Source organism: Sparus aurata, chromosome 4, assembly GCF_900880675.1.
Source record: "Sparus aurata chromosome 4, fSpaAur1.1, whole genome shotgun sequence".
Classification (NCBI taxonomy): domain Eukaryota; kingdom Metazoa; phylum Chordata; class Actinopteri; order Spariformes; family Sparidae; genus Sparus; species Sparus aurata.
In genome coordinates, this window is record NC_044190.1 from 37,461,046 (window position 1) to 37,486,027 (window position 24,982).

Genomic DNA, 24,982 nt, shown 5'->3' on the forward strand with positions numbered 1-24,982 from the left:
TCGTCTGGACCGATGATTTTGGATCACAGGGGAGTCACCACAGGCAACTAGGCTCAGCTCAACCGGGTTTTAGCAGCCTGGACAACAAACTGGGCATGAGTGCAGCCTCGGACACCGACAGTACAGAGGTGATTTACAGCAGCGACTGGAATATTTTCACATCTTACTCTGTGAATTGAGGATTTATTTCAACCAAATCAGAACAGTTCTGGTGAATTTTACTTTATGTTTATGTTAGTTTGCTCGTCTTGATTCAGTAGAAGAGAGAAACTTTAATCCAGATGTTGCTTTTTGTTTGGTATTGAAAAAGAAGCAGGATTATTTATTTTCTTAACATCTTGGTTGACGGGCTGGGCCGAGGCTCGCTGGTTAGCATTCTCTGGCTAACGTCAGTCGACGCCTCTGTAAACAAAATACAGATACTTTGACCAAACATCAACACTTTAGTTTCTTCACGTCCATTTTTGAGGGTTTAAAACTAAACTTCAGGCCATATTTTACAAATTGTGAGTTTTGCGATGAGTTAAAGACGCAATTAAGCTCGTCTTAGTTTCATAGTAAACACATTTCTTTTCTGAACTTTGAAATCAAACAAATAGAAAAGATTGATGATATAGTTCAGTGAGTGTTGGCTGAGGACGAACAACAAATTAGAGAAGACATGAGGAAAAAATTATTTCATTGTGTTGGAACTTAATTAGACTCTAAACTGAGTCCTGGCTCGGTTCTATTCCTCACTGATGGTTTATAAACACGTCTTTTCTTTTCAGAATAAATTCAATTTAAACGAATAGAAGAAAGAATGTAAAAAAACTCTCTGAATAACATTTTTCAAAACTTGAGATGTTTCCTTTCATGAGGTGAGTCCATCTGAACGTCATCGCTCTGCTGCCATCTACTGGCCAGAACAACAACTTCATCCTGCGACGCCTCCACACAGCAGAGCCTTCAGACTTAATACACAGTATAGAGTTTTATTGTTTATATTAAATCAGAAAGATAAGCACTATAACATACGTTACAAACCAAGAACATTTTATATCTTGGGGGAGGGGGGAGAGAAAAAACAAATGACATTTAAAAAAAAAAAAAAAAAAAAGTAGTAACACTAGTGGACAAAACCATTCTTTAAATAACAGAACTGTACATTTTAAAATGCAACTAAAAAAAAAAGTAAGACACCAAAAAAAAAAACTGTGACGGAACAGAACAACGAGCAGTTAGTACCAAACAGAGCCAAAGCTGAAGGGAAAGTGATTACGAGCTGATACAGGTTACTGCTGGAATATGAAAAGTCAAAACGAAGTAAGGCAGCAGAAGGCAGCAGCGAACAGGCCGGGACAGACGAACGGGACGACAACATCACCAACACGCAGGAAAGTGGCTCCATCGCTCCCCCACAGAGCTGACCAGAGAGCAGCTACACATGTTCAACAGCTGTAACTGAGTAGAAACTCTTATAAAAACAACCTCACGAGAACCCCGACACCCCTCTTCATTTCATATTCCACAAATAAATCACACTGAATCTCTTTCATACGGTCCACACACTGCAGAGCAGAGCGGGGGGGGCATCTTCAGACTGACACGTACAAAAAAATAACTACAACACAAACAAACAGTCCAACGCAACTTCAGTGAACCATTCACTGTAAATGCTCTTGTTCTCTGACCTCAGATCAGTTACGATTCTGCTAACTGACAGTCACACACACACACACACAGAGTGGACACTGGACACATGTAATATTGTGATTTTATAGCAAATTTGATCCCCACGTTGTGAACACGGCAAAATAAACCTGCACGCCATGTCGCACTGCATAATGTACAAGATGCACCTGTTCAACAGGTCGTTGCATAGCTGACGGAGACATCTGCTCCACATCCTCTCAGACGCAGTATTAAAAATAACTCTCTGACTTTATTAAAACACTAGGGGGCACTCAATGCCCTGAATGGCCGAGTTATTACATAACTGCAAATATGATCTCTTTATAAAAACACTTCTGCAGGACCACACGGTCACCTGGCTCCTCGCATCGTATCAAAATCACACACCTGTTGCTGGTGCACTGAGTGAATGAACAGTTTAGTCACAAAGTCGCACTTTTTTTGGGTCATTTTGATGCCGACTCACACAGAATTCAGGACTTTTCTCAGTTCATGTGACGGATATGCAAAATGAAATTTATGAAAACACTTCTATTAAATTCACGGGACCTGAATAAACCCCACAGCTGAAGTCCAAATACTTTTATAAGCTCTGATTTTATTTTGGAAGTTTGGCCTTCCAGAGCTGAACTAAGTCATTGTTGCGTTTTATGTGTTTTCTGAGTTTGACAAATTGCTCATTTTTCACTGGATTGGGTTGAAATGTGTCCTGAACATCTGAGAGACTCTAATGTGAAACACATGCTGGTTCAAACAGTTGTTGCAGACGGTTTACAGTCATTATATAATGACATGAGGAAAGATTTATCACTCTAACCTGAACAAATAACCTTTCATTTTCCAAAACTCAACTAGTTTTCACTTTGTTGTAATGTTGATTCTGTGTAGCATTAATGTAAATCTATCACATCTACACGTTATATGTTCTTGTTTAAAATTCTAAGTGCCAGATGTCTTTACAAAAAGAGGATTTTGAATTTCCCTCAAAACTTTTTTTGATGTGAAAGTGTTAAAGGGGACCACGAGCAGATCGACACAGCTGCTACGTAATCCTCCGACCGTCAAAGTGACGTCCACTAACAGTGCTCATGTTTGTCGTCGTTCTAATCGCTCGACAACATTTTGAAAGTGTTTCCTACAGAGAGAGAGAACTGTCTGTTACAGAGTAAGATCCTTTTCGTCACCAGAAACACGTGTTATTGTTGAGGAGAGGAGTTTGGAGTTTGTACGTAGAGAACCTGCCAGTGAGAAATCATTTCCAAAGTCTTGGATGAATATTTAACGGATTCAGACAATCTAGATGAAGCAACAAGTGTAACAACTCACCGCTCGCAACATCTCAAAGCCAAACGTCTCCCTAAACCAGACTCTTGTTTCTGGTTACAAAAAGGTACAAACTCAGCCTGAGAGCGACGAAGACGAGCATAACTTTAACAGCTGAAGCTGTGCAAAAGGATTTTGTTGCAGTATGAATCATTGAAAAACACGTACATATACATATAGAGCCCAGGGTGAAAACTAGCAGAACTCCCCGAATATTCAAACATGTCATATCACTCCATCATCAAGTTATTTTTTTAAATAGCAATTTTTTACTACTTGTCACAAGCTGTAACATTATATTGTGTGTACTGTGCTGACTTAACGGTTCTCCGTCTTCTGCTGTTTTCATTAGATTCTGGGATTTTGCACGTTACAGTTTGCAAAGTATAAATTTAAACCTCATGCAGTAAAAACTTTTGGTGAGACTGAAAATAATAGAAATACCAAAAAAAAAAAGGTAGAAGTTTTTGGAGTACAGCTACAGGTCCCATTAATTTATTGTGAAGACGACCCGGGATATGAACTGGAACGACCTCGTGAGTCACGGAATGCCCCTTTTTCTTTGTATTGGCTTCGTCTAACTTCTTTGGGTTATCAGGTTTAAAAAAAAAAAAAAAAAAAGTGAACCAATTAGTGCAAAAGAGATTAAGTGCAACGTTACATGATGTCCGATGTCCACATGATTACAATCTGCTCTCTGAGTGAGTCACTGTCGGGGGGGGGGGGGGTGTCACTGCACAGCCGGAACACGAGGACAGAAAGCCGGATGCAAAGAGAACATATTCAGGACTTAATCGACCCACAGTAGCACAGCGCATGCCCTTATTCACAACGAGAGTTAAAGTACAGTACAAGCGCCATTACAAGTCAGTACAAAATGTAAAATAAAACATATGCAATGAATGTACGTAGAAGTATTTTCAAAAAAGTGTAAAGTTCCAATTTCTTTTTTTTTTTTTTAATGATTTTGTTGACGCTGTCCCGGTGCCGCCAGAGGAAACCACAGGCGACTCGTCTGCGAGCGAGGAGCATCCGTCCAGATCACGAGGAAAATAAAGCATTTATTCAGTTCATCTGAGAATTTATTTCTTAGTTAGAAATTCAAAAATCTATACTCTTAAGTAATATTTTACTTATTAAAATCTCATCTTTGTAAACAGTTTGCCCTTTTTGTGTCTAGTTGGAAAATACATTCTAATCAGACAAATTGAACTGTGTATATATTCATATTTATATTCATATAGATCTGTGGCAAACATCTCAAAAATAATCTGATAGCATGTGTAGAGAAATACATTTAAAACAAAAAGCTCTTCATTTCTACCACGATAGTTCAAGAGCCTGAAGCGGCAGCGGCACGGCGGCTCTTCGCTCCACCTGAAGGAAGCCGGGCTGCCAGGTGTTTCGCCGCCGACACGTCTGACTGCTCCAGCTGTGATCAGTAACGTTCCCTCATTTACTGGAGAAAAGTAAATCGTGTTTTGGCATTTCTGCTGCTCCTCAGCATGGCGATGGGGTTGCTATGGTGTGCAACCATGGCGACGAGGTTGCCATGGCTTCGGGGAGGCTGTGAGCGGGAGGACTTCGGCTCCTCGCCGGATCGCCTCACGTGTCCGTCCGAGGTGCAGGCGCTCAGACGCTGATTTCAAACTGCATCGACTCACCTCGAATACAATAATAAAGTCTGAGAAACACGAGCTTGTGCGTGTGTCAGAGTAACTTTGCATGAAGCAGGTGTAAACTGTGTTTGTTCACAAGTCTCCTCCTTTAAAAGTGTTTGTGCACGACCGTGCACATGTTCTCGTCTTTCACATTTAATGAATCTTAGTGGCAGTGGATGCATGCACAGTGGCCATATAGAGATCGTTTGCATGCATATTCAGATCTGTACACTCTATACACTGCAACTCCATGTGTGCTGAACCCGTGACGCTCTTCGTGTTCAGAGTCTGTCACTGCGGAACGTATCCTCCACAGATGGGTCCGGCAGCACCATGTCGGGATCACTGAGCATGCTCAGGCCGTCCAGGCTGAGGGGCTCGATGCGCAGCTCGTCCTCCAATGGGAAGCCTCCCTCCGAGTCAAAACATTCGGGCACCGTACACAGTGCGCTGCTGATGTCCTTTGACAGACTGGGGTTGGAGTCATCTGAGAGAGAGAGAGAAACAGATGATGGTGGGTGAACGTTTTCTCCTGCTCAGAAAACACTTCTTCTCGATATAACTCACAGTGTCGCTGCACTCATCGCTGTCCTGACAGCTCTTTTTTAGATAAATCTGACGCCGACAGAAAAAGACACAATATCAGCTGCTGCAGTCGAAAACCAAAGCTGGAGCCTGAGGCGGCTAAGTTCATGGATGCATGTTCATCGCCTTTCTGGGAGAAATGTCAAACTGCTACGATTGATTCCTGAGAAACACGCCGCTCTGCAGACGCTCGTCTTTGATTTCAGCCTCAGGAAAGAATCACTAACCTGACAACACACTCCTGCTAAAATCTGCTCTGTGATGGTGTGAATACTGAAAAATTAAGAAAGAATTCTTCTCTCTTCAGAGTAGAGCTGCAACAATTAGTCAGTCAATCAATGTTTAGATCTAAAGACAATTAAAGGTGCACTCTGTAGTTTTGGGGAAGACATTGTTATCAGATCAGACTGATTTTTAAATGCATAAACAAACACACTCTGCTTTCATGACTGAATAAACAAACTGACGTTAAAGAACAACACATTTTATGCCGTTTTACTTTGTTTTCATGTGGCGGACCCCGCCACCTTTCCACCTTCAAACAGTGTTCTGGGACCTTATTTTCCTCTGAGAGTCGCTCGTTTATTCACTTACGGAAAAAACTAATATCTGTGTTTTTTATTATTAACATCAATGTTGAAAATCTAAAATTCTGAATGAATTTCTCTCTTTTGTTTGTTATATGATGATAAAAATATTGTCCAATTATTCTGAAATTGTTTTCCACTGAAAAAACCCCCCACAACACTGACTTCCTGTCTTGCCAGGCTGCAGCTACGGTGGCCTGTGATGGACAACACAGCCGACCAACAGTTAGCCTTACCTGTGAGTATGATGTTGGGCAGTCCTCCGCTGCAGTTGGAGTACAGCATGTTGGACCTCATCTGGTCCTGCAGATTGCCATGGCTGCCACCCAGGCCTGCGAGGGAAGCCTGGGAGTAGTAGAGCAGGGAGGAGGAGGAAGAGGAGGAGGAAGGGTCGAAGCAAGAACCCCCCGCCGTGGAGCTCATCGCGTTTTCCAACAGATTAAACTGGTCCAACTAGCCGGCAGATGGCGGAGAGAAAATGGCAAGCGACAGAAAAAATGCAAAGAATCAGTGAGAGGAGTTGTCGTCGCGTTCGACCCCGGCAGCTCGATGTCTTCACATGTTATCTCATAACATCTACAGTGCATAGAAAACCTTATTAACACATCCACTGATGGCACATTCTGTTCAGCTCTGCTGTCTGACCAGGAACTGAATTACTGCTGATCTTGTTGGCCAGAATTCACAAGAATCCATTCATAAGATTTTAATTCATCCTGCTCACAAACTCCCGAAGAAATCATGATGTCATTTTCATCCTACTGATGTCACAGAGACATTGCTCCTGTAAAACTGGAAAAAGTCCTTAATATCACACGCTTGTGTAGAAGATCTACTTCTGTGTAACAACAGGGCGGCTGTAGCTCAGGAGGTAGAGCAGGTCGTCTAGTAATCAGAGGGTTGCTGGTTTGAATCCCAGCGACCTCCCAGCTGCATGTCAAAGTGTCCTTGATGAGCAGTTGGCACTTTGCACTGCAGCATCCGCCATTACTGTATCAATCTGTGTGTGAATGGGGGAATCTGACAAGTGTTGTAAAGTGCTTTGAGCCGTCAGTAGACTGTAAACACGCTGCATGTGAGTGTCGTCACTGACAGTTTTGTTGCAGAATTACTACAGACGATTTTTCTAGTGTATATGTTCCAGGTACCAGGGCTGGTAGAGGCCACAGATAATTCTTACAGAAAACAGGAAACGTGACGGCTCGTCACAGAATCCTGCCGGAGGATTCTGTAACACTGATGTCAGTGGAGTCACACTCGCTGATAATGACACATGTACCGATACGGCGTGATTAGAAAGCAACGTTTGTGTCTGCATCTCGGTTTCCAAGAATCTCAGTTACTGCCCGTCCAGATGTAACACACACTACTATTCTTGTGTGTGTGTGTGTGTGTGTGTGTGTGTGTGTGTGTCTACCTGATAAGGAAGCGTCTTGCTCTGGCGATTGGAGAACTGTGGCTCCATGAAGGGGTCGTTGAAGAGTGCCGCCATGTTGTTGTTCTGTCAGGGAAGGAAAGAGTCGTAAAACTTTACTTTGTTGTCGAGTTTGGGGAAATTATGTTCCTACCGTTCTGATAATCTATTGACTGAATATCTTTCGGTTCGGTCCGTTTATCAGAAACATAATTTTTTAGAGTTAATAGATTAGAAAAAGAAACGTCACTGGTTGTCTGCCATACGTTAGAATGAACTCAACAAGTAGTATAACATGATGTCCAACATGAACGTAATCTACGGGTCCCATCGAGATATGACTGTCTTGATTTTTGGCGGTAAAACAGAGCTTGATATTCGTCGCGCAGGAAAACATCTACAGAGTATTTTTAAACTGTTGTGGAGCGAGAAAAACAAGTTCCACAGTGGATGTGATTACCCAACTTGTGTTGAGTTAATACAATTTCAGTGTTGAATCTAATCTTCCACACTAATTTCTGCCCTGCGGGGAGATTAAAACAAGTTATGATCATCAACAGAGCACCACAAACGCCGGCGCTTAAAATATGATGCGCGTGTGCTCTCTACACACACACACACACACTCAAACACACACACACTCTGACAAAGACGCTGTTCACGGCACTCACTTGGCTCGTGTTGAAGTCCATCTGGATGTTCTGAAGAGGGGAAACAGGCTGCTGGTTCTGCTGTTGTGGCTGCTGCTGCTGCTGCTGCTGCTGCTGCTGCTGTTGGCGCTGTCGGCTCGGGTCCACTGCATGCTGGGATTGTTGGTAGAGCGGATAGGGTGGGGGCGGCTCTCTTGGCATGTTGCTGGTATCCAAAGCAACTCCCTACACAGGACAAAGGAGCCAGCAGGAGTCACTAAAGACTGACTACAACATGAACACAGACTTGGGGACTTGAAATGAATTTACTCTGATTGTTGTGTCATTACTCAACAACAGCCTCCCCATCAAAGCTCGGCCAGAAACAACCGCACCAGTGTTTTGGGATATTTTTTTTTGCAATAGGAGGAATTTTTACTTGGCGGTCGGACCTCGTTTTACATCACTGTACACTTCCGATTGTTAAAAGATGTTTTTTTTTAGATTTAGCTCCAGCTTCAGTAATTTCGACAGCAGAGAAACTGGAGATGTCAGAGCCTCCAAACAACATCAAGTCAACCAGGGTGTCTACAGGTATCACACAATTCAATTTCAATGCTTAAAAAAAAAAAAAAGGAACAGTTCACCCAAAGTCGGGTGCAGTTTCGTAGTCCACAAAACATTTATTGAGCTTCACAGAAAAACATTCACCATTAAAGCGCTCCATCCAGTTTGTCTGGCGTAGTTCAAGTCTCCGGAAGCCCCGAGATCCTGAATTGATTTGAACAGACATTATTTGTACTCTTTTTAAAGCTTCACTGTGGCTGATGAGATAAAAGCGTTAGCACACACCCCTGTTCCGATGCACACGCTCGTCCGTGCTGCAAGGGTGAAAGTAAAATTCTCTAATCAACATGGGATCTCGAGGCATCCAAAGGTTTGGATTATGCCAGATAAAAGGCAGCTGAATGTAGGAAGTTCTTTCAGTTGCCTCTTATTTTTTTACATTTTTAAAACGAGTCTCCCGCTACTTCAGATGTTGCTGCAACACTGTTTGTCTGTGTAGCTCCAGGAGTGTTTTGTGGACTATGAAACTTCAGCTGACTTTCATGTTTTTTCTTTTTGAAGCCTTGCAGCTAAGTGTGCACGTAGATTGCATTTATGTGGTCCTGTGAAAAGGTGGGTTGTATGCATGATTATGGTAGTTAGACTAAGGAAGGCTAATCTACAATTTGCCAGCAGGTGAAGTCAGACAGTTTTATGTTCGGCGGTAGGTTTCGGGATTTATGACATCAGAAATGACTTTCATGCAGCAGAGCTTCAATCGCGTGACAAAAATACAATTAAATCAATTAAAATACGGATAAATAAAATGTGATGATGTGTTAAAGACCTAGCATATTCAACAATAATGAATTTTAAGGCCCAATATAGCAAATATGTGTTTGTCTGCTCCAACAGTTTATTGTTAATCCGCTGCATTACAAGAGAGACAATCCCTTCAGGCTCTGGCGTGAGGTGTGTGTACCTGTGTGATGGGGGACAGGGAGGGAGACATGGTCGGAGACAGCTGTTTGGCCAGACCCCGGCGCTGCTCGGTGCCAGGGGACAGGGTGAGGGGGCTGATGGGAGCGGGCCGCCGCCGGGGGGAGTTGTTGGACATGCGCAGGGACGAGTTGATGGAGGGATTGCTGAGCGACGACTGCAGCTGGCAGTTGTTGAGGGACGCCTGGATCGAGGGGTTGCTCAGAGAGGAGGAGAGACCTGCAGGCACAGAAACGCAGTGTAAACGTACATTAGAATGAAGGTAATGAGGAAGCAGATATGGGCCGTTAGAAACCACAAAGATCATGTGGAAGTTATGATGTCGCATGTACTCAATTTTCCAGCACGCTCTCCAGCCCCCCCGACCCAAAACACTGGAGTTTTTGTGCGGCTGGGGAGGGAGATGGAGGGCAGAGACGGGGGAAAGAAAAGAGCTGATTGTAGCGAGCCAGAACAGGGTCAGAGTTCCTCTGTCACTTTGGTGCTCGGCCAAGCTGAGCTGTGTTCGACATGAGAGCCCAACCACGCATACACTCACAACACAGTGAAAGGAAAGACTGAGTGGGAGCAGCGGTGGGTGTGATCAGATCAGGCAGCAGAGTTCAGGGTGAGGAAGAGGGAGACAGAGACATCATTCAATGAGCTCTCCTTAAAGTGCAGTTGGCTGGCAGAGAAAGAGGCGTGGAACCTGCTCAAAACACCAGAGCGGTGCTTCCTAACGTGAAGCCTGAAGCCGTCACACTGGTATTATTATTATTACACCTACAGAAGAGAACTAGATTCCCAGCAGGTGACGAATCACGTCAGCTCACGCACACACAGATTTTATAGTCTTGACAGTCACGAGGAACACATGTTGAGTGACTAAATAAATTCGGATAATACACTGAATGACAGGTAGAGTATGATTAGGGACGTGTTGCTAGGCGACATATTTTTAATCCACCGAAATCCTCCAGGACCGGATTTAAACCTGGGTCAGGTTTGTTCACCATAATTAACACGGTGCGGTTTCTTTTAGTGGAAATATAAATCAAAAACAAGCAAATATGGTAAAAAATAAAACAAGCGTTGGGTGATAATATGTGATGGACGTGTCTGTGTTGGGTCTGTATGTTGTGTTAAGTGCTGGGGTTTGTTATTTACATGACAAAGCTTTAAATTTGTGGCAAACATTCATGTGGGACTCTGTGAGGGTAACGCACATTAACTGCGTCGAGTCGGGTTCAGACGTAAAAAAAACAGCATGGCCCAGAGTACGTTACAAAATAAACTGTGTTAACCGACAACAAGTGTTCCTGAGCTCACGTCGTAATATCCTTTATAAATTAACGTGTTTGACAAAGTGGTGAACCTCGCCCCGTCCCCGAGGCTTTTGAGGATGCTCCTTTCAAACCCAATCATGGATCACCTGTAACAAATTAACCTGTTTACCTGTGGAATGTGGTAAACAAACAGGTGTTTTTGGAGCTTTTCGCAAACTTTCGCAGAGACACTAAACACTAAATATGTTGTGTTTGCATTGTTGTTACAAGACTACATGTCAAAAAGGATGAACAAACAATCACATTGTGTTGATTGATCTTTTAAGGAGTGTCACAACTGTTTTGAATTTACGTGTGAATCTGGTGACAACTTTGAAGGCGTTAAATACAAGATATTAAGTGCAGTTTTTGCAAAAATGGAACAGAGGCCTGATGGAGAGCTTCATCACATGGAGCTCGATCAGCTGGAGGAGGACGACTGCTGTATGTCTCTGAACGTGTAAGTTCATTAAAAGAAAACGTGCTCAGCTGATAAATCTGATTCTGATTAAATACAAAGAAGCTACAAATTGCAAAACGTGGATGTTTCACACAAGTTCAGCTCCACGGCATGGAGAACTGTATCAGTCACCAGTTTCAAGATGGACACTAAAGATTAGTGTCAGCAACTTGTGCAACCACATATGAAATATGGTCACAATTTCCCCTTTTGGGGTTATTGTGACAAGTAATGGCAGGATGAGAAGCAGAGCATTATGATGTCACAGTGAAGCTGACCTTTGGAATATGAAACGTAATCAATTTATCCATTGAGAAATAATAAGAGTTCAAATTTGAAGGAATTCCAGAGAGCCGTTCCTGAGATATCGCCTTCACGAGAATGGCACCTACAGACGGACGTATGAACAACCTAAACTCGTGGTGCCTCCCCACTGGGACTGTTGCTGCCGTGGAGACATAATAAACAATCAATCCTGCAAATCAGGAGTCAAAAACTTGGGAACAACGCAAACATACAGGCAGAGAACCGACACACGGCAACACAAAGCTCCACCCACCCTGCGAGTTGCCAATGCCGAGGTGCATCATGGCTGCCGGCAGGTTTCCGGTGCTGCTGCCCCCGCTGAGGTTGGGGTATCCTCCGTTGTCCTCGGGGTCCAGCGGGGTGGAGAGAGGTGAGGGGAAGTGCAGGTTGCTGAGGTCTGGCAGGGAGCCGCCGGTATTTAACAAGCCCTGGTAGTGGGACAGACCAGGGTTCTGCTCCGGAGACGGGAATATACTGCAGGAGAGGTGCAAACAAAACATTTGACCCAGCAGGAATCACACCAGTGCTCAGAGTGCATTTGAATGAATATAAATATTGTTCATAATTCAAGGTAGAATTATTAAATGTGCATTTCAATTTGATGAGACATTTGTTTGACTCCCATCCACTTGTTCTACCCTCTTCTTCTTTCCGCCCACTCTCCATTTCCTCTATTATTTCTCTAATTTCCATTTCTGTTGATACGCTGCCTCAACAACAGCGACAGTGACTCACTGTTGTCTGTTCCCACACAAATACACACAAAACTGGGACAACAACACAAAAACAATGAACAAATTCTTGCCTCCACAAACACACAAACAGCGCGTCGGGTTTCTCGATGCTGGCTGCGCGGGTCAAAATATTTTGTCTATCTGATTATCGATCATTTATTTATACACTAGACAGGAGAACGGCTTTCTAAGAATCTCTCTGCAGGATTTCTGTGCGATACTCTGCAGCCTGGTCTGTATCATCTACTGGCAACAATGGCAAAGGAGAGCTGCCGCTGTAAAGCTCATGAATCGCTAGTAAAAATGAGGACATCCGTTTGCTTCTAAATCATGAAATGACACCGGAGGTCGTTTGCAGTAGGAAGACGATAGTCTTTACAAACTGTTGTTTAACAATGTCAGTGGAGTCTGATTGTACCGACTGCGTTCCTCTTATTTCAAAAGAGTTTGACGTGTAAAGAGGAACACAGACATCCTGTTTGACGTGGTGGGAATGTGTGGTATTTCATTTCCAGGACTCCATTGTTTCTGTTCACCAGCTGAAACCACTACAAACATCACATTAATGAAGAAGAAAAAGAAAAAGGGTATTTACAGAGCAAAATCTGGACCCTGTGTCACCGCCTTCACTTACTTGATTCCAGGCACTTCACATGATTTAGGCCTCGATGCCAGAGACTGGACCTGCGACGGGAGCACAAACACTACCGTTACTTATCTCAACCACATAATAACAGTCCCAACACTGAAAGCTGAGCGTGAGATCAGAGTTTCTTATCATTGACAAAGAAACCTTTTTCTAACTGCGTATCGTTGTCATGTCATGTCATGTCCGAGCTCCAATCTGCTAGTATTGGCGCTGACACTGGTGTCAGATCGGTGAGTCACTCAATGTAATGAGCTGAAAATCCCCTGAAATCTGCTGCAAAGTGGAAAGTTTTCAAATAAGCTAAAATATGTCTCCTTTCAGGATTAGCTGAACGGAAAATGGACGGAAATGTCCTGATCCAAAAGGAACAAAAATGAGCATCTGGTCTGAAATTCTGCAGCGTTTTCCAACTAATTGTCAAGCAGGTTTTAAGCAATACTTTGGAATGATGCAAGACAGCAAAATAAGTGAATTGGGAACGCTTCCATCGACTGATGTGAAGTGAACACACTCAGCTAAGCGAAGTGTAGTTTGGTTAAAGAATTGGCAGCGAGGGCTACGTTTGGCTGGTTCTGCAATAACATCGCAACAGAGTGGAGAAAGCAGAGGCTGCAAACCAGAAACAAATCCAGCTGTTTGCCACTGCCAATAAATGTAAAAAAAAAGGAAAAGAAGAAACGAAAGCAGTCGCCTCTGCAATCTACGAGAGAGTAATTGCGAGGTTTCTTTTTAAAATTAGTTAAGCTGCGATTATTCTTACATGTCGATTAATTTTTGGTATTAATATGTGGGAAGACGGCAACACTGGAAAAAACTCGTACTTCTTCCCTTCTTGAAGTGGAAACAGCCGATCAGTCATGTGAGTTAATTGGAAAATTGTTTTCATCAACCTTTTCTAATGCAATCCTTTAAAAATGTGCATAAAACACGGCCACAGAAGACACCTGAGACTGACATTTCAGAGAGTTTTTTGGTGTTTTCTCATCTAGTTTGTCGTCCTCTAGGATTACTGCCTCGATGCTTTGGATGCTGCTGTTCTTGTTGTGTTGATATTCTGGATGAAGACATTTGTCTGACGCTCACCTTGCCTGATCACCTATTCACAGTCACACAGGACGGACTGGTTTGACGTGTAGACCGGCATGTCAGAAATGTCAGGTGTCACGATCACCTAATCTGACATTGCGACTCTTCTGGCAGCTATAATCCTGTCTTTACCGTCATTACTCTGGAGTCTTCATCATCACAGAGCACTGAGTGCGATAATCTGCCTCCATTCTGAGTTACCATCTGTCAGACATCCCAGAAAGCTTCAACCAGGCATCAGTGTAAGAAGTAATAAAGTGAGCAACACTCTCACCTTCTTTGCCACCCACAGCTGCTTGGGAAGAGGTTTACCGACACCTATTAGACTCTCATCGGTAGGCAGGGGGGGGAAGGAGAAGACTGCGGGGAAGAAAAGTGCGCCTTTAATGAAACATGTCGTGCAGTAATGCAAGTTATCTTCTCATAAAAAAGGAAAGTAGAACTCACTGTTTCCGGAGCCGTCCACCTCTGCCTCATTTACACTAGCTGCATGCCAGCCTCCACCAGAAACAAACAAACAATAAAAAGGACGAGGGGAGGGATGATGGAGAGATAAAGAAAGACATAAAAGCAAAAGCAGAGGAACATTAGAGGATATTCAATATTACCCAGCTGTTTGAATTATCCCGCGTGTCTGGCACAATAATCAGTCCCTCTGTCAGGAACAGGCCCTTTGGAACACAGACTGCAATTACTGCGCACTTTCATAAACACAACAGCCGGGCATCTGGCATCATGTTATTAGTCACACAGATGAAGAGCGGAGGAAGAAGTTGGGTGGGGGGGGGGCACACAGAGCGGCGAGGAATAAAGAGAGTGCCATTGTTTTTCTCCAACCACAAAGAGTCTCTTTCTCTTCCTCCTCACTGGAGACCCGATGCCAGATACACATGCCTTGGTCGTTCCCTCCTTTTAACTTTTGTCTGTTCCGTGTCTGACACTCGTGTTGTGCGACAACGCTTCCAGATCACTCTGTTACTTATTAGGAAAGTATGTTTTGTTTCTCTTGATGTCTCCATCAAGTCTCCTCATCGCTCAAGCTTAAAGCGATCTCCTCTTACGTTGGCCTTTGATCCGCAGCCCACCCATTCCTTCTCCTTCCATGCTCTCAGTCTCTCTGAGGCCCATTCATTTGGAGAGGCAGCCTTTCGGCTGCTGGAACAGATGGGACAATGAGGCGATACAACAGTCTGGCATCATTACATTTCCCCTTCTGAGGTGTCTGGTCGCTGTTGCTCGCAGAGGCGCAACTGGGACGGAAACAGGACAACTGGGATGGAAAATGGCTGGCTCGTGTCCCGGGCTGGATCACTTACATTCAATATGGGTGTTGGAAATGCTCGGGATTGAGAAGAAAAATCACTGCCTGCTTCTACAGCGCAGCAGTAATCAGAGGCTGTTCAGCTGCAGGGTTGACGTTAGATTTCTTATGACTGGTGTTGCTCCTTTTCCATTGACAACAATTGGCAGAGATCACAACAAACAGACTGTAGCTCAGCTCCCCTGCTCCAAGTGTTTCCACCTCAGCGGCGTGACTCATAGCTGTAATTCTTAGTTAGAGGCGTCTTTAATCAGCCAGGCCTTAACACCACTCAAAACCCGCTGAAACCTTTAGAAGTGTCAACGAGGCCCCGAGGCTTCACAGCTCTCTGCGCTCCTGCGACGGCAGCAGTGAGGCGATGAGGCTGAGGAAGGACATAGAGCCGGTGCAGCTATGTGCAGTATGTGCTGCTGGACTATATACAGCAGACTATGCAGGAAGGCTTTACTGTGTGTATACTATGTGATCCTCCACAGGCAGCTCAGTTCACCTCTGGGGACATAAATCCATCTCTTTACATGTCCAGTTAAACTACGATGACTCGGTTCCACTGCTGGTTGAAACTAATTGTTTATTTATCTATTTGTCAGTCGACAGAAAACCAGTAAAATGAAGCCGGATAACTTTTATTATTTGTCAAGTCGTTACTAAATGAATATTCTCTGGTTCAAACTTCTGGAACTGTAATGTTAAATGGTTTTCTCCCGGTTGCAGGGTGCAGCGTTGCAGAACATATTCCAAGTGCGACATCAGCACTTTGTACTGTAAATGTTTATGTTTAATGTACTTAACATTTATCTGCACCTTTAATCCTGTTAACAATCATCTACATATGTGTTAAGACTTTACATTAGATTGTGTTCTTTACTCTTCTGTGACAGAGGACAGGACACCTCTGGGTTGTCAACTGCTGATCAAATGAAAAGACATTTTAAACTCTGGATGTTTTTGCCATTCTCTGACGTTCTAAGGAAGCAAACGATTATTCAAAAAACTAATCTTTAACTGCTCCAGTAAATTAATCACAGACTGATTTGATAAATTAACTGGTCGGAGTTATTTCATGAGGTAAAAAGGTTGACATTTTCTGATTCCAGCCTCCTAAATATGAATATTTTCTGTTTCTTTCCTCCTCTGTGACAGGAAACTCAGTATCTTTGGGTTGTGGGCAAAACAAGACATTTGAGGACAAAATCTGGGGCTTTAGGAAACACTGACAGACTTTCTTTTCACCATTTTCTTACATTTTATAGACCAAAAAACAAATCTAATATTTGAGAAAATAATCAACTGATAAACGGACAATGATAACAACGGTTAGCTGCAGAGGACAAACAGGGAGCCGTCATAAACATGAAATGCCTCATATCAGCTATTTTTGTAAGCAACACACACACAGACGCACGCACACGCGCCAACATTTCCAAGTGGGTCGAAGGTGAGCCATTTAAAGCACAACAGACAGCAATTCATATATCTGCACTGCTTTGATTCTGTTTGCATGTGAAACTCCAACTTGGCCAAGATCTTAAAGCAATATCCTGTTTAACTCGTTGGCTAAACACTGCGAGTAGTAACGCCGCGCAGGAGCACTTCTCTCATCCACGCCACACTTCATCAGCGCTGAGATCAGACAAACACCATCAGAAACGCGCTGGACGCTCGGATGGAAACAGCTCAGGGGAGACACGAGGGGAACGGATGGAGGGCGTGACAGAAGAGGGAGGAACATGAATTCTTTGGATCGCTTACAATTCAGCACCAAAAACGTATAAACAGAACATTTCAAAGCGACGGTGGCCCGACGGTGGTTTGTGTCACTGAGCTCATCGCAGCTCATGAGACTGAAGAGCAGCTGGCTGGTTGGACTTGTGTTCTGTTAATAAATGACCAGAGGAACAGAAACACAAACATCATAAACTAGCATGATTACTACGACATGGGCCCAGTTCAGGAGCAGCCTGCATGCTGCATGTCACTGACACAGTGTCTGGTTTAAAAACAAGTCGGCTCTGCGCTCACAAGGCTGCACCTCTGCAACACGGTGTAGTGCAACTGGATGGGTGTTACAGCTGATGGCTCAATACACAAGTGGATCTTAATTAGTCTCTGTGGGCGGTTTCTTGCCCTTGTTGGTGGTGCACAAATATTCCACCTGCTTTTCCTCTGCTAACACACTGAATCCTGTCAGCAACACATGCAAGATCCAGTTAGTTCTAGTTTAGCTGCACACATTTGGAGACGGTATGTTGTGTCGGACGGCAGCTAATGATTATTTTCATTGTCAGTTAATCCGTCTATTGTTTGCCTGTTTAATCAATCAGCTGTTGGTGCGTAAAATGGTGAAAAATGTCTGTCCTTAAAGCGAAACTCTCGCCAAAAAGCAACCGAGGCTTTATTTGGGATTGAATATGAGTCAAACCTTTGTGTAAAAGCATAATTACGATGAAAGAGGCACTTTTAAGATTTTGAACGGTATTTTTAGAACACTAAGCGTGTCATGCCCCTTACACTCCCGTTCAAAATTATCGTGCCCAAAACCGAAACTACGGTAAATCTTAAAAGTGCCTCTTTCGTCGTAATTATGCTTTTACACGAAGGTTCCCTCATATTCAATCCCAAATAAAGCCTCGGTTGCTTTTTGGCGAGAGTTTCGCTTCAAGCTGAAATGTTCAAATGTATTTTTATACACAACCCAAAGATATTAGGTTAACTTTTTATCATGTTATGAGACTAGACTATATCGTGTTAGATTTTAGAAATCATTATACGGTGATATGACATAAGTGTTGTCTTTTCCTGGTTTTAAAGGCGTCATTACAGTGAAGTGACGTCATCTTCTGAAGACTGTTATACTGACTGTAATACTTGTCTTTAGCCACTTTGTCATTATATCCTATCGCTGCAATATCGATATTGTTATTGGGTAAATTTTGAATTGTGACCCAGTCCTGACATTCATAGTGCTTTTGTGAATATTTCAAAATATCAAGGTATTTATTGCGATATGGCCAAAATATTATTTAAAGGCCACACCGCCCAGCACATCAGAGAAGCAGAACCCAGAGAATCTTTGGATTTTTTCTGGACTCAAACTGATGAACTGATTATCAAAAAAGAAAAAAAGAAAGAAGACAGAATGGAGTCTTCACACTCGCACTCTGCCAAGGCTCCAAGTTACTGGACATTAGTTTTTTGTGCAAATAAAAACAGAAACAGACGTCAAAACGCAATAAAGACTCTCTCACACTGAGCTGAAATGAAACTAGTGAGGTTATACGAGTTAAAATGTCATAAAAATATTGTATTTCTCCCTTTCAGTTTGTTCTGGTGGTCCAGTTACCGGGGTGAACCTGTTTAAATTTGACCATCTCTGAATCGGTCACGGCTGATCGTGGTAAAACGGGGCGGGTTCCGGATAACTGGAGGATCAGTCGGTGCAAATAAAACTAAACACAGACGACGTTTAAAAAGACAAAGCAGGTCAAACGATGGCGCTGAGGCACACACTTCCAGAAGTTGGCATGTTTTTAAAGACAATGAGGAGAAAAAGATTTCAAGCACACACACAAATAAAGATCAGTGTCTCTGACGGTATCTCGCGTTCTCAGTGTGTGTGTGTGTGTGTGTGTGTGTGTGTGTGTGTGTGTGTGTGTGTGTGTTACTCTCACCATTACGCTGGGGGGGACCTCGACCCATCTGCATGTTCATGCCAAAGGGGTCCTGAGGGTTCGGGTTCATAGCGCTTGTATGGAGAGCTGAGTCCGAGTTGGTTCTGTGTAGGAGGAAGAGGAGGAGGAAGAGGAAAATTATGCTAAGTGTTCCAGCACCTTGGACAGAGGCAGAGGATTTCTCAGGGCCGTGAGGTCAGTGAGTCACTCTGCTTCCTGCTCTGCCTCCACACAAGCTGCATTCATCTGAAAGCTCACACTGACCTTACTCATCCACATCCCCACAGCACCACACTCGGTACTTATGATTAAACAGTTTGACTCAGCGATCAGATAAGGATCACCTTAAAGCACTTTAGAGAAATACCCTATTGATCACTACATCCAATTATACTGATGGAGGGAAGTGCAGAGAAACTGACGACTGTGTGATATTTGTTAGACTTCTAATGAAGATCAACTGTCTGTCAGGCTTTCTGACATTTATGTGCGAGAGATGAATTTGAAATTAGATTCTTCTTATGTCCTTTCACTTGTGCCAGTCTCTCAAACACACACACACACACACACACACACATAAAAAAGACACACACTGGCCAACCCACACAAACCCCCGAGTCCTGTATCACTCCAGCTGCGAGCTTTCTCTAGTGCTTTCCATTAAGCCTCAATGGCTTCTTTCATGCGTCATTGCTGCTTCCCATCTAGTGGATTGTAGCAAAGTGTAGTAATAACACTTAAAGTTGATTCATCTGAATTCATCTCTTTCTTCAAGCTGCCAGGTTTATTCTGTTAATTTATGTCTACCAGAATTGGTTTGGAATAAAAAAAAAACACTCATATGCTACGTCAAAGATTAGATTGCAGCGCTTTTTAAGGGTTAAGAGTTTGAAAGTTTGTTTTTTTTTGTTAAGGTAACTCATACAATAATGTCACATATATAAGAAATGTGCTGGTCATCATGATTCTCATCAGCCAGATTTGGGGCCCGTGTCCACACAGCGAAGGAGCGCCGGTTTTGACTGACATGTGCTCACGTTATGATAACAGAGGGCTGACCACACAGGTCATAACAGATTACAGCATGTAGGGTGATAAAAGCACAACATGCACCATCAACAGTGTATGGACAGTCTGCCCCTACAAATGGATTCTGCCGTCTCTGTAATGCAAGTTTAACTTGGATGAAGCTCAGGATGGACAGACGAGTCCCAGCTCATCTAATATTTGATAACTTGCATGAAAAAGTGCAAAAAACGCGGAGCACTCTTTAAAAAAAGATTTTCTCTAGGTGGCTAAATGTGACCGCATGCTCGAAAAAATATGAAAAAAAGATTCTGGCTGTCAGAAAAACATGTTATGTGGACACGGGCCGTTAAACCAATAACATTCAACCTTTGGTAACCCCTGGAAACGATCTTCCTCGCCCCCAGGTTGAGAACCAGTGACCGAAACAGCTTCCATATTTTTTGAAAGCTGTATTTCAAATTCTAAACCAGGCAGGCAGAACAGTATTGTAGCAACTATTCGATAAACTATTCTGAATAAATCTGCGAGGTTTTACATGAACATGTACTTCTCTTCAATGTACACATTATTAACACAATGAGTTTTAAAGAGGGTTCAATGAAGTCAATGTCATTTCGACCTATAAAAGAACATGTTGTCACGCATCATATAATCTCAGTGTCACAGTCACAGTGTACACTTTATGTTTCAGTTTTAAAACACCAGCTTGTGTCCATATTAGACATTTGATTTGACATTCATTTATAACATTCTAACAAGAGTTTTGTGGAAAAAGTAAAAAAAAAACAGTTGTGTTGAATTAAAAAAGGCTGAAAGTAAGAAATTGTGCGTAAGAAGCCTCGTGTTAGACTGTGAAGGAGCCGTGAGTCCTAGAGCTGGGTTAGTAAGAGAGAAAGTATTGATTAATGTTGCAGAAAAGTCCAAACTGGAAGGATGAGTGGAAAACTACAAGAAAAAAATGATTAATAGATCAACAATAACAAGCTTCAGCTGAGATTTTGTGGCTCTCTATCTCAGTGCTTCAAAGGAAGAAAGGAGGGGATTACTGAGATGTTACAAATCAGGCGGAGATTTACAAAAAAGGATAGAAACCGGGACGAGAGATTGCAAAAAGACAAAAAGCAGAATTGTTGGCCTCTATGTGAGCGAGGGATAAAGCGGTAAAGACAGACTGAGTGAAAGAGCCTGAGAGAGAGAGAGAGAGAGGGGGGTCAAGGGTCACCTGTTGAGTTGTGATATTAATCTAAACCCAGGCCGTTTTTCCTCTGTCCATGGCTGCTGTTCCCTTCAAAGAGAGACAGAGGGGAAAAGAATGATAGACACATTTACTGGGTGAGAGTAGAGACCCCTGGTACTGCCTCAAAAAGTTGTGAAGGAGAGAAAACACCTTGGTAAAAAAAAAACATGATGAGTCAGTGTGTAGAAGGAAAGAAAGACCCTGGAAAATACTCAAGATACAGAACAATACTTTGGAGGGAAATGAAACGACAGAAACGAATCAAAAGCAGAGGACGGAAAATCTGGATACAAACAAAGACAGGAGCGCTAACGAGAGGAATGACTCGAAGGCAGATTTATAAACCTGCAGCTGAGAGCAGTTACAGTACAAGCTGTTCTCTCATATCCAACTGGGAGAGAAAAATGGTGCAACACCACCGGCTCTCCGGAGAACGGCCGGCCAGAGAGGGAAACGACATAAACAACTTGATGTGAAGGGTCATTGTCGAAGCCTGAAACGGTGGAGTGGGAACAGTGGCTGAGTGGATTCTTCTGAAGCGTTCAGCAAAAAAGGGGTCTTGAATCTTCCACGAAAGTATGTAGAGGGAACCACTTCTTCTAACTAGTCTACTTCTGGTCTTCTCAAAATACAAATGGTACACAAAAGAACCCACGTGTCCGGTTGGACTGGACAATCTGTCTTTTCAGCCATGTGGGTGGTCAAGTTCCCGGCATGCTTGCTTACAACAATATATCACCAATACATATTTTTTTCTGCTTTAACTAAAAATTGTCATGGTGAATCTGTGGCACTGGAGATGGAAAACAATTTCAGTTTGTGACAATCTTGGGTCGTACCTCCACTTTACGGAGGTACAACTGAGACTGAGAGCAGGATTTTCTCGTCTTGTTGCATTTCATTTCTCAGATCTCAGCAATCAACTTTCTGAGCACAAGGTAAAATTAGTCCTCCCACTCTCTGTGCCTCCGAGTACATATCATGTTGCCTTTAATTACCCAACAGGTACATGCAGTTGTCTCTCATTTCCTTTGGCCCCTGTGGCCCAGGAACAGTAAGTGTATCGTGACTTGTAACCTGATGCACCGATGGTTTGTTAAACAGAACCATCTGTGAGGGAGCTGCTAAAAACTGTTTCGGGAAAAAAAAAGGACAAATAATGGCAGGTGATTGGTTAAACCATCTGTCTATCACCATCTATCACAGGTTAAATTCACCCAAACCCAAAGCAGCAAAGCTAACCTCTTCAGAAGGAAAACCAAATGTATTGCAAGGTAACTTGCCTCGCGCCACAGAAAGCTAACCAGTAGTCCTATGCTACCCGAGCCCAGGTCAGCTTTGTCAGTTAGTTTGTGGATACATATATGCTCAGACAATAAGGACCAGGTAAGTATAACATCAGCTGCTATAACTGACTGGATACTGGTCATACAGCAGGTGAGCATCTCTGACATGCCAGTGTCCTTTCATGCACTGCCACTTGCAGAGGAGTGTAAAAACAAAAGCTACAAACCACCACGACACCTGGTTTAGCCAGCATGCTCATCATGTGATAGTTTATATAAAATGTATTTTTAGAGATATGATGTAGGCTGCAGAATGCAGATGAGCTCTGGAGCTCCACCCAGCCGGCAACAAATATCCAGACTGACAAAGCAACGTCTTCATTTTGTTTGTTGAGTTCTCCTGCTGGATTCTCTCATGTTGAGAAACAAGGCCCTGCTACTTTAATCATTCCACAGCAGCGCAGCATTAAGGATGAATCACAGACAGACTGATGGTCAACTGGGGTAAACCAGCCGAATATTATGCAAGGATGGTCGTGTATGTGCAGCTTAGTACATCTAATGCTGACCGATGCTTTTGATCAGTCTGAAAGTGCCGGACGCGATTTTAGAGTGAGGAAAAAAATCCGTGTTTACAAGCAGAAACACTGGCCTCTTTTAAAAGGGGTGCATCAATTATTAGACCACCTAGATGGAGTATACACCCCCTGAGAATCATCACCCCACATCTGCCAAAGTGGACATTTTAAGATCTCTCCTCTGTCTTCAACAGAAAACTCTCCAGGGAGCTTGGTCTGAGATTTCATCCCGAGAGAGGCTGGTACAGGAATAGCAGGCCAAAGATGGGTGAATGCACGAGGATGAGGGCGTGGGACTGGATCTGACCCTGAAACAGATGGTCTCTGAAGGGATGCATCCAGGGCTGTGCTCAGGTCTGATGCCTCAGGACCCAGGAAACCCTCCACGGAGAAATCCTCTTCTCGGACACCAGCGTACAGTAATATTCTCCGACACATTTCCGGGCAACCACTATACTTTGAATAAACTTAACCGAACAGATGGTGAATATAAAAAAAAAGAAATGAAATCCTGACCCCGACTCACTACAGATGGTCAAAGTTGTGAAATCACTACTTGAAAATAATGGCCTCATGAAATCCAGAGAGATGATAAAATCTGCTGGCCAGACTGCTGGTCATAGATCAGATGGAGGCTGTGTGAACAGCTCTGTTCCCCAGCATTGCTGTCATGCCGGACAATCCCTTAGCACTGGCCCACTGCTTCCAAGTCTCGATCTAAAAGAGGCTGGGAAGCTTGGCATGAGTCATCTTCATATAAACACGCAGCAGTAAAAGTATAATGTCTTCCTAACTGTGTTTGTAGCGCATCTTTCGCTCCCGTTGCATTAAGTTGCAGTGAAAAAAAAACTTTCACTTGAGTATCATGATTCTTCTTTTTATGATTCCCTAAATCGATTCGTTGACTTCTGAACTGATTTTTAAAGAACAAGTTCTTAAGCTCGGTGGTAATGCATAATAAGAATTAACATCAACATGCTAACAGAAATTAGCATCACACTGATGATATCAAATCTGGAGAACAGCATATCGTCCCAGCGCCGGTTCTAAGTCGCCACTGCTCGAGAGGCTGCGTGTACAGCAGATAGCTGTTCACCGTTGTGGTAGTTAAAGCACTGAAACAGTTAAAGAGCTCTGCGGCTCTTCTCCCTTGCTGACTGGCGGTAATGCAGTGCAGATGTGGTTGGCGTTATAAACACTTACCGCCCCACTCTCCCCTGAGACGGACAAGCAGAGGATCTGCCTCTCACAACAACAAAACAAGAGCCTGAGACCATTAACATGGATGGATACGAAGATGAGGCGATGATTCGTTCTCAGACAAGATGAAAACGGTTTCAGTGTTTCTTTAATCACAGTATATTATGGACAGCCTCTTGTAGAGAGTGTAACAAAAGAACATTTCCTCCAACGGGATTTCCCAACTGGATGAAGAGCCTGGCTAATCTGGCCAGACTTCAGTTCAGACTTCGATTTCCCATTTCCCTTCCAACAGTGTGTTATGTCTCTACTTAAACTGATTGTGTAAAAGCAACCTTATGTACTGCTAACTCATTTTGGCCACATACGAAACTTACAAGAGCTGGAAACATCTGTCTTGAATATGACCCTGACAAGCGGTGCAATTTTGTTCCCGGGCGCAAGACGCTGGTAAAATGTTAGATGGCAATTTTACAATTACAATTAGCACAAACAAGACATTTAAACTGAGGGATGTAGCTATTATACTTTAAAAAGTTAATGCTGATATATTTTGTACGTTAAAATTTAGAGCTGCAACAATTAGTCGATCACTCTACAGCAAACGCGTTGCCCAAAAAATGTTTTTTTCAAGATTTAAAGTCACACATCTGCTGGTTTGATCTGTAAAAGATCTGCTGCACTTTTTTGTCTTTTGTGACAG

At 43.1% G+C, this 24,982-nt stretch overlaps 1 protein-coding gene across 6 annotated transcripts in view; it reads right to left on the reverse strand.

Annotated features, from left to right (window-relative positions):
* Window positions 1-958: 958 nt before the first annotated feature.
* Window positions 959-24,982, reverse strand: part of crtc3 (CREB regulated transcription coactivator 3) — a 41,351-nt gene continuing 17,327 nt past the window's right edge. The window contains exons 5-16 of one of the 6 annotated variants that reach the window (XM_030414329.1): window positions 21,201-21,263; window positions 18,950-19,053; window positions 14,405-14,443; window positions 14,232-14,317; window positions 12,857-12,906; window positions 11,742-11,962; window positions 9,402-9,637; window positions 8,585-8,644; window positions 7,916-8,119; window positions 7,248-7,331; window positions 6,067-6,283; window positions 959-5,145 (exon numbers count right to left, since the gene is read on the reverse strand). In XM_030414329.1, coding sequence (XP_030270189.1) covers window positions 4,940-5,145; window positions 6,067-6,283; window positions 7,248-7,331; window positions 7,916-8,119; window positions 8,585-8,644; window positions 9,402-9,637; window positions 11,742-11,962; window positions 12,857-12,906; window positions 14,232-14,317; window positions 14,405-14,443; window positions 18,950-19,053; window positions 21,201-21,263 — 1,570 coding nt within the window. In that variant the 3' untranslated portion in view covers window positions 959-4,939. Of the gene's footprint in view, window positions 5,146-6,066; window positions 6,284-7,247; window positions 7,332-7,915; window positions 8,120-8,584; window positions 8,645-9,401; window positions 9,638-11,741; window positions 11,963-12,856; window positions 12,907-14,231; window positions 14,318-14,404; window positions 14,456-18,949; window positions 19,054-21,200; window positions 21,264-24,982 lie in introns of all 6 variants that reach the window. The other 5 variants (XM_030414328.1, XM_030414331.1, XM_030414334.1 and 2 more) reach the window with 5 other exon arrangements.